At 34.1% G+C, this 18,040-nt stretch overlaps 1 protein-coding gene across 1 annotated transcript in view; it reads left to right on the top strand.

Moving 5' to 3' along the window:
* EPHA7 (EPH receptor A7) overlaps nucleotides 1-15,600 on the top strand; it is a 163,939-nt gene extending 148,339 nt beyond the window's left edge. The window contains exons 12-17 of the mRNA XM_022552770.3: nucleotides 98-159; nucleotides 1,635-1,844; nucleotides 2,561-2,710; nucleotides 11,101-11,294; nucleotides 12,744-12,899; nucleotides 15,045-15,600. Of these exons, the coding sequence (XP_022408478.1) occupies nucleotides 98-159; nucleotides 1,635-1,844; nucleotides 2,561-2,710; nucleotides 11,101-11,294; nucleotides 12,744-12,899; nucleotides 15,045-15,159 (887 nt within the window). The 3' untranslated portion in view covers nucleotides 15,160-15,600. The remainder of the gene's footprint in view (nucleotides 1-97; nucleotides 160-1,634; nucleotides 1,845-2,560; nucleotides 2,711-11,100; nucleotides 11,295-12,743; nucleotides 12,900-15,044) is intronic.
* The last annotated feature ends 2,440 nt before the right edge of the window (nucleotides 15,601-18,040 follow it).

Genomic DNA, 18,040 nt, shown 5'->3' with positions numbered 1-18,040 from the left:
TTTTATCTGGAGTGAGAAAGAGGATAAATACGAAGTTTAGATTACAGTTTTGGAAGCAACACTGTTTTTTCTTATGTATATATTTTTGTAATTTTAGGGAAACCGGTCATGATTGTAATAGAATTCATGGAAAATGGAGCCCTAGATGCATTTCTCAGGGTAAGTAACAAAGTTATTCTCCCATTCTAAATATACATGCTACCAATGTAATTTTCTGAACCTTTCTTTGCAGTGTAAAATGTGAACAGTGTAAACTTTAACAGGTCACAAAATTGTCTTTGAAAAGCAGATTAAAAGAGTCTTAGACTGGATTGAACTAGAATATTTTTGAGCATTTAAGTGATACAATGTAGTTAAAAAATAGTTTCCATTGACATATTACCACAAGTATGGAGGATACCTGAAGCCCTGTAATTTGAATACCTGTTGTAGTGTAGCATTTTACTTTTTCAGTACAATTATAAATGAAATACAGACGTAATACAGAGAAGACTGAGAAGCGAGATAGCCATTCAATGTTAGTAGGATGATCCCAGCTCTGCTCTGTGGAACCATTTCTGTTATATTGTTATGTGAACACCAAGCCTAAAATAAAGAATTATGAACCTTTTTAGAGTTACAAGTGTGTTATTTTTATAAATAATAAATTCTAAATGTAAAAACATACGTATTTTTACATTCAGAGACTTTCCACCTAAGAACGTGAACACATGTTAACATTTTTTCAAATGGCAAAGAGAAAATAATGAGAACATACATGATCTAGAATGATAAGTTCAACCCATTTTAATAAGGATTCAGAGGATTTCGAGAGGTCTTTATTGCTGCATCTTGATGATATGCAAGATGCAACTGTCATCTTGCATATGACATGCAAGATGATATGCATAACTGTCAACTCTCTGGAAGAAAGCGTCACCTAGCAAGCTCATCTGCTCAATCCACGGTCCTCGTGCACCATATCTGCAATTCAGTTGGAGAAATCTGTGGGTTAAAAATATATGGTGGCCAGTTGGTTGCAAAGAGTGCTCAATTCTACTTGCTAGTACATGTATTTTAGAGAATCTTGGTTATAAGTAATGTACCTACGGATAGCAATGAAAAGTATAAAGTGAAAACCAACTCAGCCAGTATAATCCTTTTCTACCTCTTAGTTTCTCTTCATCTTTACTCAAAAGTTTTTTCACCTTTACATTTTTTACCATTTGGAGAAAGAAAGCTAATATATGTATCTTTATCCCTTTTATATTTTTAGATTATTTGTGTAATTTTTGGCAAGTGAGGAAAACAGTTAGCTGTCAGGGATCATTTTTTTTATATTCCATTCCCTAACTTCGATTTAAAAATTAGCATATACTTTTGGATTTGCACAATCTGAAATTATTATTAGTTAATGTTAACAACACATCCATATAAATAACTAAATGATTATCAGAACTCTATTTTATATTACCTGACTATCAAGTTAAATCAGCACCTGTTATGTTTTTCACAAGTGTCTACACTACGTAGAAAATTAACTGGTGATTCCTAGTATACAATAGAAAATGACTAGGGTGCAGACATTTTTCATGGTGATTTTTTTTCCCTTTCAAAGTATAGCTAACTGGACTTTCATTTTTGTCTTCCTGTAGAAACACGATGGGCAATTTACAGTCATTCAGTTAGTAGGAATGCTGAGAGGAATTGCTGCTGGAATGAGATATTTGGCCGATATGGGATACGTTCACAGGGACCTTGCAGCTCGTAATATTCTTGTCAACAGCAATCTTGTTTGTAAAGTGTCAGATTTCGGGCTGTCCCGGGTTATAGAGGATGATCCAGAAGCTGTCTATACAACGACTGTAAGAAAAAGTCTATTACTGCACCTTTTCATATTCCTGCGATTTTCCTACCAAGAAAGCAGGGCCTAATAATACAAAGCTAAATGGGAGAAAAGAGGCAAATTGATCTCAGCTTTTTGTTGTTGCTATTTTTTTCCTTTTGGAAGAATCTTTGTTGCTTTTACGATCTACATATAGGCTAAGACGAGAAGTAATGATAAAAATGAGAACAGCTCATTTTATATTGGTATGTTCATATAAATAATATACACATACAACATTTGGTTACTAGCAGTCATAATTGTAGCAGAAAAATATAATCCCGTTTTAATAAAGGTTTTAATAAAAGATTAACTATGCTAATTCTTATAACTTTTGTAAGATTAGAAAAAGGGAAGATATGAGGATTTACTTATATACTATTAATATTATTCCAATATTTCATTCCATTTTAGTAGCTGTTTTGTCTAATTTGTCATTGTCCTCTCGACTAGACTCTTGCCCTACAACCACATAGGTCCATTATTGATTTGCCTTAAAAATGAAACTTTAACTGTGACATTTTAAAAAACAGATTAGTAACTTTAAATGCACTTAGAGAAATTCAAGATGAATAGACCTGATACTGCTGAATTGCCAACTAAATACAAAAGTGTTTAACTGTAGCTTAATGGTTCTGCTATAAATGTTTTATACATTATTATAAATACTTAAAATGTCAATTTCTTTTTATACAGGGTGGAAAAATTCCAGTGAGGTGGACAGCACCTGAAGCCATCCAATACCGGAAATTCACATCAGCCAGTGACGTATGGAGCTATGGAATAGTCATGTGGGAAGTTATGTCTTATGGAGAAAGACCTTACTGGGACATGTCAAATCAAGATGTAGGTATTACACTACTTAAACAAAAAGGATTTATTTAATACATTAGTATTCATATTATGGGAACGTGTAGGTAATGGCTCATATGAAGAAACTTTTATAGAATCATAAAAAGATGATTGTTGAGTTTTCACAATTATTACCACAAATTACCACAATAATTACCATAAATTAATGGTTCAGTTAATTTCATTTTGTCTTCATTTTGAAGAATTGCTTTTTCTTTTTTAATTTAAATTCTCTGGACACAATAGAAGCCTACAAAGGATATTTCTCCTTAATAAAGGTAATCATGCTGAGCTTGCACACCTGTAGTGGGAGAGTCACACGAATAAAAGAATCGTCTGCAGAGGGGAGGGTTAGGAAGGTTGTGTTTGATTTTGTTGTTACAGCTTGTCTTTCTTTTTTTTAATTTCCTGATAAAATCTGTTTAAATTATCTATTGTTGATTGACTTACTTAAATTTTAATTTCATGAGATAACCTAGATTTTATGATCAATATTGGTGTTTCATAGTGATATTTTAGAATGTAATCACAATGGGACTATCTTTGGAAATTTCTTCTAGAAATACAACTTATTAAATGTGTATCTTGTTACTAAGGCATAAGATACGTTGTTATCCTTTAAGAAACTGATGATAGTTCTTGAGCGTATACATCTCACACCAAGAAACCATTTATAAAACAATATATCATAAGTGCAAGTAAATATTTGCTTCTCTAAGTTGAATTTTACGAAATTAACATTTTTGTAAGCCAGAAGCTTTCAAGTACTGGCAGATTCATGTGGCTTAATTTATTGAAAATATGAGTGAAATTTAGATAAAAGTAGAGCAAATGTAAAGTCTAGGAAGGTACCCTGGATTTGAACTAGAAATATGGAGAAGACCTTGGTTCGTAGTTGATTAGAGAATTTGCCAAGGGAGCCTTTTGGAAAGTCCAGAAATAAAGGCTTAGTGAAGTGTTTGGGGACCAACCAAATAGACTCCTATGCATCTCCTATAAGGGAGATGCATACATCGTTAGTGATTTGAAACGAAGGTTAGGTTGGGGCAAATTGACGAAAGCCTTTTTTTGAAGGAATTTGGAAATGGTAAAAATGCACGCTCTTGAAGAATAGAGTAAAAAACTAAGTGCTGCTTGAAGAAATTCTATATTACCATTGAAAAGAAGGATGTGACAAGCAAACCGGTTTGGAGTAGTCAATTCTCGAGGTACTACAAACATGGACAGCAATAGATGCTGACTAACATTAAAGTTGGGTTATTTTTCAAAAACAGATCATGATCATTGTTATATAAAATTAGTATCCTTTTTTATTTTAGAATTTTCCACATCAAGTTCCTCTGGTTCTTAAAACTTATAAATAGCTATTTTTAGACAACTAAAATGAGACAGCTTGTTGGTAAGGTAATTTTCAATACATTTTTTAACAAATTTTTGAATTGGCTGAAAAATTCACAGCCTAAAGAGGGGGAGCTTTGAAATCAGTGAAATCTTTTGCTATTTTGAATTGAATGATGACATAAAATTTTTTTATTTGGGGTTTTTTTTTTTGGTTTTGGTTTTTCAAAGATAAAAGTCTGAATGATGAGTCCGTTTGGCAGAGGCAAAGTTGTTAATATTTGACAGGTCTCAGTGTCAAAGATTTCATGGACTGTCAAAATGTGGGCAAACAAATCATTGGGGCAGAGAAAGAGAAATATTTACATTTCCCTAGACACTCGGTACAGTTTCATTTCTTTTGACACCTTCCTTCTGTACTAGATTCAAACATAAAGGGAATGACAGGAATATAAGATGACTTAAATTCAAAGTTCCCTTAACTTCTAAAAATAAATAATAGAAATGGTTAAGAAGAAAAAAATAAATATCTTCAATTTAATTTTTAGTATTCCCTATTGTTTTTCTTGAAAATTAAATATCATAAATGTATATTTAGACTATCAAGCATTAATAAATATTTTTACTGATCAAATGAAATTTTTATAGGCACAATGAAGTTTACTTCTGACCTAGAATATTTTAGCACCATCTTTCTTCTTTTTTTAATCACAAAGGTAGGAATTATTAAATTATTAAATTCAAACACAAGAAATTACCTATGCAGTTCAATTTTTATAGTGAAATTGATATTAATATTCTTCTTAAAGCATAATATTCATTATTTTATACTTATGTTAAACTGGTATTTGAGCAATTATATGTTTAATCTTCAATATACAAATGGTGGGGAAAACTGGATAATTTAAAATAATGAATTCCATTCTAGCAAAAAAATTCTCTAGAGAAAAGCTTTTTTCTTGGAGTCTCTGGGTAGGAGACCATGGAGAGACTTAAGTGACCTGCCAACTCCCTGATGCATATGGAAATCCTCTGTATATGTGAATATATGTTATTTTTCTGGGAATGTTGCTTTCATCAGATATTCAGAGACATTAATGTTTTAAAAATCAGTCTAGATTGATCGAGAGAATCACCCTTGATTGAATCAACTCACTTTATATTGTTTAAATTTAGTTGCTAGAAATTTGTTAGGGATTTTAGAAAGCCCTCAAATTTCAATACCTTGGATTACAGGAGGCTTTTCTTAAGTCACCATTAGAACAAGATCTAAGTTGATAGTTAATATTTGTCAGGAACTCCACAGAATTCTAGGCTGAAAGCTAAATAAAGTGAGGTTTCTGTGATCACTCTGAAGAAATAAAAAAGAGGTACACTAGTCCCTTAGTATCCATGGGACATTGGTTCCAGGACTTTGGCAGATACCAAAATCTGAGGATGCTCAAGTCCCTTATACAAAATGACATTGTATTTGCACTAAACTTGTGCCCATCCTCCTGTATACTTTAAATTATCTCTAGACTACTTATGATACCTAATACAATATAAATACTATGTAAATAGATATGAATACAATGTAAATGCAGTGCAAATAATTACTGGTGTGTGGTAAATTCAGGTTTTGCTTTTTGGAATTTTCTGGTTTTCCTTTTACTTTTGAAATGTTTTCATCCATGGCTGCTGAATCTGAAGATGTAGAATCCTCCCAGGATATGGAGGGCTGACTGTATTGTAAAATCAATGAGGTAGATAGTGCCAGGAGGCTTTAGTTGCACTCTAAAGCAGGGAATAAGCAAGAAAATCTTGGGAAAAGATAATATGCATATGTATGAAGTTCCCCACACCCAAATAGGTTTATCACAGGATTACTCCTCACTGTTTTTCATGTGCCCATAAATTTCCTGAGTTTTAACTGCAATGGAATCAGTTAGAATCTAGGTATTTGCAGTTAAAACCAAAAGGGTAGGCTTTCCCAATAAATTTCCAACTTTCATTCTTCTGTAAAATCTGTAGGTGTTAAAAAAAAACAAAAAATCTGTAGGTGTTTAGCCCTTTCCATTAATGACCTTTCAAAGACAGAACTTATATGTATAAATGCAGTCAAATATAATACATAATACACAAATTGGAAATACTTATATTTGGCATTCACAGCAGCTGTCTTTTAATTGAATTTATGTCTTAATTAGTCCAAATATAATTTTCATAGTCAAATTATGAAATTTTAAAATTCTTCATTATATGGATTACTTTTTTCCTGTTTATAGTACTCAACAAAGTCATTTCTTCTTACCTTAAGGTAGGCCAATAAATCATCCAATTTACTGGTAGGTAGTCACAAGGATAGTAAAAAATTAAGCACCCATAAAGATAGGAGACATAAAGATAATTCTTTAAAGTGGTCCATGAAAAGACATTTAAGAGCTTTGAAAATATAATATGCTTGTAACTAAGTTTATCCTCAGCTAAACTGTGAGCCCTCAACTTTTCCTTTTAAAAGTCACCACTGATTTATTACTTTTTTTATATTAAGATATAAAAAATTGTGGATTTTTTGGTAAAACTTTGCTGTAATCCTGTAGGTGGGGTCCAAAATATTTAATTGCCTAAAATGTGGGTCATGTTATTGTGAGGTTAATGAGATGAAAATGGGCATAAGTGGAGAACAGAAGCCAATCATGTTATCTCCCATTTTGAGGTATTATAGGCCCATTATCATGGGGTCTGTCTGTGCTCCTTTTTCTCTTAACTAGTGTCATACTGTAGTAATACTGAAATACATCTCGGCAAGCAAATGTGTGTTTTCCAAGTATTTCTCTGCAGTCTAAGAAGTGTCCCCTGTTGGATCCCAGTGTTCTTTTAAAATGTCATTTACCCTAGTCACTTCCTATCCCTCTGGGAATGATCTAGAATTAGAAATTGCTATGAATATTTTCCTTTTTTTCTTTGACTTTTATTATAATGCTAAGGCCATACCTCGACAGGCAAATCCAAGGGGTTTCTAGTAATTTCACAAAAAGATGTTTTAAATGAATTCCATGGATAATTACGTAATGCTTTTAGAAGCGTAGGATCAGTCATCTTACTGTGTGTTTTGTTGTTTCTGAGAACGTGTAACTATTTGCACAGCACACTTTTGTTTTCCCAGTTGGAAATATAACGCAGCTCTCAACAGCATGGGCTCTGGTCAGACAGCCTCCATCAAATTCTGTCTCTTCTACTGACAGCTATGTGATGTTTTCCCGGTGCTTAACTTCTCAGCACCTCCGATTCTTTGTCTCTAGAATCAATATAAAAATACCTGCCTAATAAGGTTTTTGTAAAGATTAAATGAGATAATTAAAACAATGCTAATCGTATAGTAAGTATTCAATAAATATTTACTATGATTATTGTATCCTTAAAAGATAACTTGTTTCTCTGGCAGGCTAACCAGATAAAACCTGCGGAACCTCAAGTCTCAGTTCCTGGCTGAATCATCCCTTGAGGGCGGGTTTATCCTCAACAGGCTTGCCTTGAATTATGCCAAACTATGTCCTATAGAGACCAAGGTTCGCAGCACGTTATCTCTGGTGCCCCTGTAGGTAGGAGCGTGATTGTTAATGGCAGCTTTGGAGTCCCAAAGTCCATTCCCAGTCCAGAGCGTCTCTTATTTTAATTATACTTTGCTGCTGCTCCTTTAAAAATTTGTAAACCACTGTGTTTTTTGTTTTTGGTTTTTTTTGCGGTACGCGGGCCTCTCACTGTTGGGGCCTCTCCCTTTGCGGAGCACAGGCTCCGGACGCGCAGGCTCAGCGGCCATGGCTCACGGGCCCAGCCGCTCCGCAGCACGTGGGATCTTCCCGGACCGGGGCACGAACCCGTGTCCCCTGCATCAGCAGGCGGACTCTCAACCACTGCGCCACCAGGGAAGCCCAACCACTGTGTTTTTGAGAGCTAGAAGTTTCATTTTGTGTTGATAAATGTTCTCTGTTCTAATACTAGGAATCGTCAAATTTCTGTAGTGCAATAGGATAACTACAGAAGTTTACTAACTCTTTCCTTCCTGTAAGAGTTATTTCATGTTACTTTATTCATTGGCACAAAGATTTAAGAATATATTGTGCTCAAAGCCAAAGAATTCTAATTGGAGAGCTGTTGAAGGGTATTTTGTCAAGAGGATCATGATAAGGTTTAGATGTACGTTTCAAAGATTATTTAGAGGGAAATAAAAAAGGAAAGATTTCTCTACCTGCATTGTTCCTTTCAGAACTTCTGAGAAAAAGGTACAAGTGGGGAAATAGGAGGTGGTAGAAAATAGTAAGCATTGCCCCAATCTTATGAGCATGGGGGTGGAGTCCCATCAATTCAGAAAAATACTGCATATGTTCAGATACAGGCAACCTCAAGATAGAGGAAAGCCACTCTTTTCCCCGTAAAAATAAATGTTTACTATTTGGTCATTTTGAATATATAAAGTTTTACCAGTTATTAATTTACTTATTCACAACTTGAGCCACTGTTTAAATAACTTAATCCAGCTTTCCAAAGCACATTATTTTTAGTTTTATCTAACTTAACATAGAGCACTTTTGAATCCTAAAATAGCGCTGTCCCTGGAGTGTTATACAAAGCCACATGAAATTCTTTGCATTTAAAAGTTTTTTTTTTAATTTAATTCCTCCTGTAGTTATATGTTGATGATCTTTACAGAGGTCCCATTTGTGTATGTTTTCTTGTGTGCTTTTTAAAGGGATATTATAGAGGAATGTTTACAATGATATCCAACATTTGTAGTTACAGAGTCATAAACAGGAAAATTTTAAAACTCTCATACGACTTTCACTAGCATTCAATACCAACACTGATTAAAGTCACTTAACGCTAAAGTGTTTTCTCCCTAGCTGTTATTCAAAATAAAGTACTGAAGGAAAGATCCCATAGTGTGAGACTTGGTAAAGACATAACTACATAACTATGGGATAATGGCTCCATTACTGCAAAAATAAATATATATTTATGTGTTGTATTTTAATCTATTATGTTCATGGTATTTTCTACCACACTTCCCCCCACCCCATACCAATTTAATAAAACAAATATAAAGGTAACATTTTAAAAATTGTTGTATTCAAAATTAATAATAAACTTTAGGGTAAATAAGCTTTAAAACAAAAGTACATAAGCAAAAATAAATAATTTTCACCAATCCACTAACCTAATTTTCAGAGTAAAGCCATTTCCAATTACAGCACTGTGTATGTATATATATATATATATATATATATATATATATACACACACACACACAGATAGAGAGATATCCATATACATATACGAAAAAATATTTCTACCATTTGAGTATATTGTATTTAGGAAGTAGTATCATCAGAAAGTGGCGACTAATTGTCTGTGCATGTAAGAGAGTCTAGATTGTTCTCATTTCAGCTCTCTGGATGGGATGACTGGAAGTGTCATTAAATGAAAGAGTAAGAGCTTTGGGGAAAGGTAAAAAAATTCAATTTTAAATAAAGTATGAAGTTCCTATGGAAAATCCAGGGGAAGATATCTAGTAAACTAATGGACTTACAGACTAGTGATCAGGGGAGATTTTGGGCTGAAGATTTTATACTTATGAAATTTTTCAAAAATTATTCTATTTATCTCTTTACCTTTTAAACTTTATCAATTTGCATATATAAATTTTCCTTAAAGAAAAGTGGACACAGTTTTTCTTATACAGAGGATTTTGTCTAAAAATTGTTGATGCTAGCTACTTTATTTATTCCATCCTACAACCTTTCACATTTTAATGTGCTATTCTTGAATGTCAGCAAGCATCTTAAGGATATGTTTCCCTACAAATATTAAGTTCATTGACGTTTCTTAAAGCCAGCTTTTGTCTGCCTACTTTAGTCCTCTTTTCTTCAAAACTCAAGGTTACCTCTTTTTTCTTCCAGAGAGCCATTTTTTCCTACATTTCTATTACTATTATGTTAGTATCAAAGGATTTGTTAATCCCTCTTGAATAATATTTTGATGTTTTACAAGTCCTTCTTATTTGTGTTTTTTTGCTTTCCTATTATTTTCCCTGTGCTGCTCAGATTTGTAACAATGTCTGATTTTAAAATCTTTTTTTGCTTTCCATATAAATAAAAAACCCAAGTCTAAATAAGTAATTTTTGGACTTTCTGATTGCCATGTACAAATGTTTATGGAGGCTTAGTGTGCATTAACATTCAAAGATTGATACAAATAGCCTCTTAGGCTGTCAATAGATATAAATGGGTAGTGATGTGCTGATAAAAGTTTAACAGCCAGCACTCTGAGTGGGAAACTGATTTGTAACCTTTCCCAATTTCCTGGTATAACACTTTCCTCCCTCCAGCCCCCAAGGCTGGTTTCAGTCTGCCTGTGTGAGGTCACGGGACTTGGAGTTGGGAAGTGATCCAATCACCTTTATGAACAGTACAAATTGGTTCTAACACAATACTGTATCTTGTAACACTATACAGTTCATCAGTATATAAGCTTCATATTGTTTAAAATAATAGTGTGCTTGGTAACATTTTCTGTCATAGTACATTCACATATTTGGATATCTTGTTGAAAAGTATCATTTGAACTCTTCAAAAAGTGAAACTTTGTGGTAGGGGCTAATTCTGGGTAACTCAGACCTTCTTTTTACAACTTGAGGAATTCATACATAAATGTATGGGAAGATATGTACATGCACAGCTATATACAATAAAATGGTTCCGTTAACATCTTCCCTTTTGAAAACCTCTGGGATGACATTAAAAAAGTTTCCATCTGTTGTGCCCTGGGTGAGCTTAATTGCTGCTCCCTATTGCTGAATTAGCTAGGAAATGTCATCATACCCTGCGCTTCACGCACCCCTTAACAGCACGCTTAATATCCATGGATGTTTTGGAAAAAATAAGTAAGTCTTTTGTATAGCAGTGTACTTTACTCTTATCTGGATAAATCACTTTGCCTCCTGGGCAATTCATTTGATTATAATTGAATCTCAGTCAGTAATATTTTAATGTCCTTTTGGCTATTAGGTTATAAAAGCAATAGAAGAAGGTTATCGCTTACCAGCACCCATGGACTGCCCAGCTGGGCTGCACCAGCTGATGCTGGATTGTTGGCAGAAGGAACGTGCGGAAAGGCCAAAGTTTGAACAGATAGTTGGAATTCTAGACAAAATGATTCGAAACCCAAATAGTCTGAAGACACCCCTGGGAACGTGTAGTAGGTAAGAAATAGCTAAAGAAATGAAGTCTGGGAGAAATTCAAACTTCATATGAACCATTTATCTCCTCAGCCCCACTCCAATGGCAAATCGACATTTGTGTTAAATTATTAAAGTCCATATTAAATTTCTTATCTTTATAAGTTTTTTTTTCTTTTCAGATGGCTTGCCTTAGTTAAATCAGTGTTTAAAGAGATCTAGTCATTGTTATTGCCTTAAATAAAATTTATGATCAATATCACTCTGTCATTTTAGAAAAATTTCTCAAGTGGATTTGTGTGATTAGGTGGCATTTCACATTTTCAAATTATCAATATTACATGGATTTTTATTGCTGTTGCCCTAGTTTTTTATTATATCCATATTATCTATTGGATTGTTTTGCTTTGAGTTTCATAGTAAAATGATTCCATGAAGTTAAAGATTATTAAGGTAATTCAATATATGATTTAAGAGGTATACCCATTATAAAGAACCTAACCGTCCCATGCATGCTTCATGGTGATGGTAATGTAGATTAGTAGTTATTCAGCTTCAGCTGCCAGGTAGACCTATTGCTCTGTTGTCTGTACTGTAGTCAGGCCCTTGCGGAGGTGTATGAACTCACAAGGCGCACAAGGGGTGCCATTAGTACAGTGGGCGCATTATGTTCTCAAAAGCACCCTCTGAACAAGTTAGTCCACAGCCAGATGTGCTTTCTGTACTCCCAGTTACTTTCAGAGAAGCAAATGAACAAATATTTACTGATTACAAATATTGTTGGCCATACTCTGAAAAGTATATGGAAGATGCAATCTGCTGGTCATCATATCTAAATAAAATAGAAATTTTGTAGTTAGTAGGGTTTTGGTTTTTTTTGTTTTTTGTTTGTTTGTTTGTTTTTGCGGTACTCAGGCCTCTCACTGTTGTGGCCTCTCCCGTTGCGGAGCACAGGCTCCGGACGCGCAGGCTCAGCGGCCATGGCTCATGGGCCCAGCCGCTCCGCGGCATGTGGGATCTTCCCGGACCGGGGCACGAACCAGCGTCCCCTGCATCGGCAGGCGGACTCTCAACCACTGCGCCACCAGGGAAGCCCTAGGTGTTTTTCTTAAACTTGTTTTATTGAGGCATGGGTGATTTACAATGTGTTAATTTCTGCTGTACAACAAAGTGATTCAGTTATCCGTATATATACATTCTTTTTCATATTCTTTTCCACTTATGGTTTATCACAGGATATTGAATATAGTTCTCTGTGCTCTACAGTAGGACCTTGTTGTTTATGCATTTGGAATTTGTAATTATTGGGCAAACTTTACACATTAGATTTTTATTAGCATATCTGTTTATTTGTTATTACAATATCAATTAAATACGTAATTTTATTTTTTATATCCTTATTTTTGTGGGGTAAGGCATGCTTTCTTTCGTAATTCATGAAAAAATTTGCTTTTCTGTATTATTCTCACCCAGGCCAATAAGCCCTCTTTTGGATCAAAACACTCCTGACTTCACTGCCTTTTGTTCAGTTGGAGAATGGCTACAAGCTATTAAGATGGAAAGATATAAGGATAACTTCACAGCAGCCGGCTACAACTCCCTTGAATCAGTCGCCAGGATGACTATCGAGTAAGCTTAAACCTGCAAAATTATATTGAAGAATGTATCAGGTGCAATCCAAACGTTAGACTTTAGGTCATCTTCCATATATTAAAGAGGTATGAGCCCTAAAATCAGGGAGAAAATTGTCTCTTTAATAAGTGCCTACTATGTCCCAGGCATTTTGCTAAACAGACTTCTGAACATACAATATCTTTTTTAACCTTCATGGCAACAATTTTATTAAGTCAGTAGTTTTACATATGACAAGGCTAAGGCTCAGAGAATTTAAATATTTGCCCTAAACTGACTCAATCGTAAGTGGTAGCTAATTTGTCTCCATAGCCAGAGTTCAAAACACCACCCAGTGAGACTTCCTCTTTCATTAACCGCTGTATTATCTATCTTTTAAATTTTTTATTTTATACTGGAGTAGAATTGATTAACAATGTTGTGTTAGTTTCAGGTGTACAGCAAAGTAATTCAGTTATACATGTATAACTATTCTTTTTCAAATTCTTTTCACATTTAGGTTATTACAGAGTATTGAGCAGAGTTCCCTGTGCTATACAGTAGGTCCTTGTTGGTTATCTATTTTAAATATAGCAGTATATTCATATCAATCCCAAACTCCTGCTGTATTATTTAGATTCCTAGTCACTGGGGAAACTTTCTCCATTGCAAAAGAGGATTTCTTTCACCATGTTTGTATCAGACATTAAAAATCTCGAAATTTTAATACCAAAATGCATTATGAAATCCAGTATGAGCACTTTCTGAAGAGGTCAAAGGACGCCTAATTCAATTAACCGTAATAAGAATTTAACTTAAGTTTTGGAAGGTTTGTGATTGATTGATTTTTTTTTTAATTGAAGAATGACCTGATAAAACGGTTTTTGAAATTGCTCTGAACTGGAGGTAAAAAGAAGTAAATATTTCTTTCCGGCTCTATAACTGATTATGTGGTCTTAGGAAATAAATTTAGTATCTCTGGACCTCAGCTTCCTTGGCTGCAGCATAACTCTTACAGGCAATGCAGTTCCTCTCAGTCAGTGTGTTTGAAAATGGGAAACAATTATCAAGGTTCTATTAGTGGGATGCTATTTATGTACTGTTGCGAGAAGTGTTTCACATTTTTCAGATGAGAAGAAAGCCAGCAATCACATACTCTTTCCTGGCATGTCAGGAAATGGCATATACATGAATTTCGGCATGTGCATGCGCTCTCGTTTGGTTTTCTGCTAGACACTACGTGGGTAGAGCTGATGTAATTACACCTGTCTCTGCAAAGTAATCTACTCCCCTGAAAAACCGTGCTTCTCAAGGTCTCATTAGACCACGGCTATGAAATACCGCAGTACTCTACTGTGGCTATATTTTAGCTACTTGTAAATACCTAAGCTCAGTCTTTTTGGCTAATAGATACAGCTGGCGTATGGCAAATTTAGGCTATTAAACATAGGTATTGCACACTTTAAGGAATTTTTTTTTTCCAAAATGTGGTCAAATGATTGTACTAAACTGAAGTATACAACCAGTAATATGCTCAGGATTACCACACGTTGATTAAACTCAGTGAAATACTTTGTATGATCCTTGATGATTCTTGATCTACTAGAGCCACGCAATGTTTCCATTCATACTATATCCCATTTAAACAATGAAATATTTTTAACTTTCCTTAGATTCAAGAATACTACATTTCAAGTAACGTTTCCTAGCTGTACCTTAAGTTAATAATAATTTTAAGGCTTTGATAATTTCTTAAATAAAATGTCAAATCAAAGAATTCCCTGGTGGTCCAGTGGTTAGGACTCAGTGCCTTCACTGCCTAGGGCCCGGGTTTGATCCCTGGTCTCGGGGAGCAACCCCACAAGTCGCGCATAGCGGCCAAAAAATAAAGTCACCTCACCCTGTTAAAAAAAAAAGGTCAAATAGTTTAAAAATAACTGATCATGACAAACTGAGATCCTGAGTAGCAGGGTTTTACAAAGGATAATGTTGATGCAGGTTGCCAGTCCGACCCACTGTGGGAATAGGATCTTAATATCCAAGAACACCAAGATAAGATCTGTGTGCCTAAGATAAACAGATTAATTAAAGAGTTGATGACAGTTTAGTACCAAATAAAATTTTTGTAAGGTAACTAATAAAAACTGTATTTGTCTTTTTCAGGGATGTGATGAGTTTAGGGATCACACTGGTGGGCCATCAAAAGAAAATCATGAGCAGCATTCAGACTATGAGAGCACAAATGCTCCATTTACATGGAACCGGCATTCAAGTGTGATAAGCGTTTCTCCCTTATGAGGGAGACTATGGACCACGAGAGAACAGTACTGGCCTTCAGTATATGCGTAGAATGCTGCTAGCAGACAGTTGATATCCTGGGTCCTTCCTACAGTGAAGAGAAGATTTAAGAAGCACCTATAGACTTGAACTCCTAAGTGCCACCAGAATATATAAAAAGGGAATTTAGGATCCACCACTGGTGGCCAGGAAAACAGCAGTGACAATAAACAAAGTACTACCTGAAAAAACATCCAAACACCTTGAGCTCTCTAACCTCCTTTTTATCTGATAGACTTTTTAAAATGTACATAAAGAATTTAAGAAAGAATATATTTGTCAAATAAAATCATGATCTTATTGTTAAAATCAATGAAATATTTTCCTTAAATATGTGATTTCAGACTATTCCTTTTTAAAATCATTTGTGTTTATTCTTCATAAGGACTTTGTTTTAGAAAGTTGTTTATAGCTTTGGACCTTTGTAGTGTTAATCTATGACACATTACTACACTGGGTACCTTTGAAAGAATCTCCAATTAAAAAAAAAGCATAGCATGATTGAAGATATATCTCTGTCAGAACATTGGTATCCCTTTTGTGCCATTTAATTTTGTTTAATCAGTGCTGTTTTGATATTGTTTGCTAATTGGCAGGTAGTCAAGAAAATGCAAGTTGCCAAGCGCTCTGATATTTTTTAAAACGAAAGTTTTTTTGTAAAGATCTGACAACACACTATCTTTTCAAAGAAAAAAGCAATAATGATCCATAAATACTATAAGGCACTTTTAACAGTTTGTTTATAGAGTGATTTTACTAGACAGAACTTAATAAAAACTCAAATTGTAGGTTTATGATTATAAAAAGAAAGATGAGGCACTTCATCTAAAGAATGTTGGTGGAGGCAAGTCTCTGAAAGCAAGACTATCCAGTGTTATCTAAAATTTAATCTGAGCACATCACGATTTTTTCAATATCGAGACATTAGGAGATTTAGGAGAAATAGTTGACATATATTTTATATCCTATTCTGTTTAATGCAGTCCAAACATGAAAGGAAAGAGTTAAGTTTTATATTAGAACTCTGAAGCATGATAAAAGGGGCAGTTCACAATTTTCACCTTCCAAAACAAATTTGCTGCACAGAATATCACCACAGCAGTTTTTAAAAAACAAAGTCTTTTTATATGTGAACGCTGATGTGAGAAGCTTTTTAAATGAAAGAACGCTTTTTACCATGTAAGGAAGAGGTGAAGGGTCTGGCTTTTTCTTTAAGCTTTATTAAACAAGATTATTTGATTACTGTGTTAGAATTTCATAAGCAATAATTAAATGTGTCTTTATAGCTATTTCAGGAATGTATACATATTGTGAGTAATGCTTTCAAAAGTAACGAAAATCATGAACTACCCCAGAATTGAACTGTTGTATTTCCAAAGAGAATTGGGCTGTTTATAATGATTTTAATAGAGAAAGATCCCAGGGATCGGTCCTAATTGGTCTTGTATGATAATGTGGGCACCCACAAACAAACGATCAAATAACAGAAACAAAACCTGTAAATGTTCCTTTGTAAAACTTGTAAATTTTATTTATACTGTCTTGTTTTGTACACACATTTCTCTGTAGTGGGCTCTGAATACATTGAAAATGCACTATATTTTTCTATTTTACTTGCAGAGCATCACAAAAGAACAGGTATTTTCAGTGCTACATAATGTGTTTTCCCACATTTAGGACCAAAGATGGCTATAGAAAAACTCAAAAGGATTGCGTCCCAACCCCTCCCCACCCCTTTTTTTTCTTTTAAATCACTGTACAGTGTTGTTTGATATTTTAATTTATTTTTTGATTGACTAGAAAAATCATTTTAATTTCACTAAAATGTTTTTTTGTCCCTAAGGAGAAATAATCTGTAAAATAATTTTAATTAGCATAATATAGTCACCTAGACACTTCCATTTGTAATCTTTGTAATAGACTGTAAATATATTTTTGGAACTATAACACAATGTGCTGGAGGGTTATTTTTCAGTGTCTGCAGTGTATACAAGTGTTTATACTAAGTACAGCACTTTACAATTCTGATCAGTAGCGTTGGCCTTTGTGAGAATGAGTGAAAGAGTTTGAGTGAGTGTTCTTAATTCCGTTTGGATTCTAGACTCACTAAGAATGAAGTTCTTTTCTTGTTCATAGCTTAAGGTGCTTATTTTTTCTATTAAAATTAAATTAACAAAAAGCCATTCTAGAAATAGAAGACATAGTAGGGTACATGCAAACGGTGTCTTTCCTGCTTTTTTCTAGCACTAGATTTATAGTTGAGTAGTCTTTCTTGAGTAGAAGGGCAGAATAAAAGTTTTTTTGAGTTTTTTTTCAAAAATAACTTTTTCCTTCAGCAATATACCTCATCTGCCTTAAATTTTTTACAGCTCTTTACAGGGAAAGGGAGAAGGGATGGGAAAGACACAGCACAATAGGAAGGGTATTGACGCATCACTCTCTCGTTGGTAGGTTTCTTTTCCCAATCAACATTATGATTTTGAAATACATGTATGTGAAACAGATATTCAGAGAAAAATAATTAACCTTGTAATGCTGATTGTAATACTGTCTTCCAGAAAGAGATGAAACGGTATAACGATAAGAATGTACAACTTGCACCTTGAAATCCTTTTTAGTTTTTTTTTGTTTTTTGTTTTTTTGATAAATTAGTGCTCAGGGGAGGAAGGGTAGAGAAAGCAAATGTCAGAAAGAGAATTCAAACGTAATAAAAATGCAGAAGGAATCGGCCTCCTTGCTTAAACAGAGCCACCTTTTTTAGAATGCTGTCTTCACACATGACTTGTGTTTTGCATTCAGGACTGAAATAAAGGTAACTTTTG

Source organism: Delphinapterus leucas, chromosome 12, assembly GCF_059928025.1.
Source record: "Delphinapterus leucas isolate spDelLeu-1000000601 "Yukka" chromosome 12, BTC_Dleu_Yukka2, whole genome shotgun sequence".
Classification (NCBI taxonomy): domain Eukaryota; kingdom Metazoa; phylum Chordata; class Mammalia; order Artiodactyla; family Monodontidae; genus Delphinapterus; species Delphinapterus leucas.
This window is presented reverse-complemented; position numbering and strand designations above follow the sequence as displayed.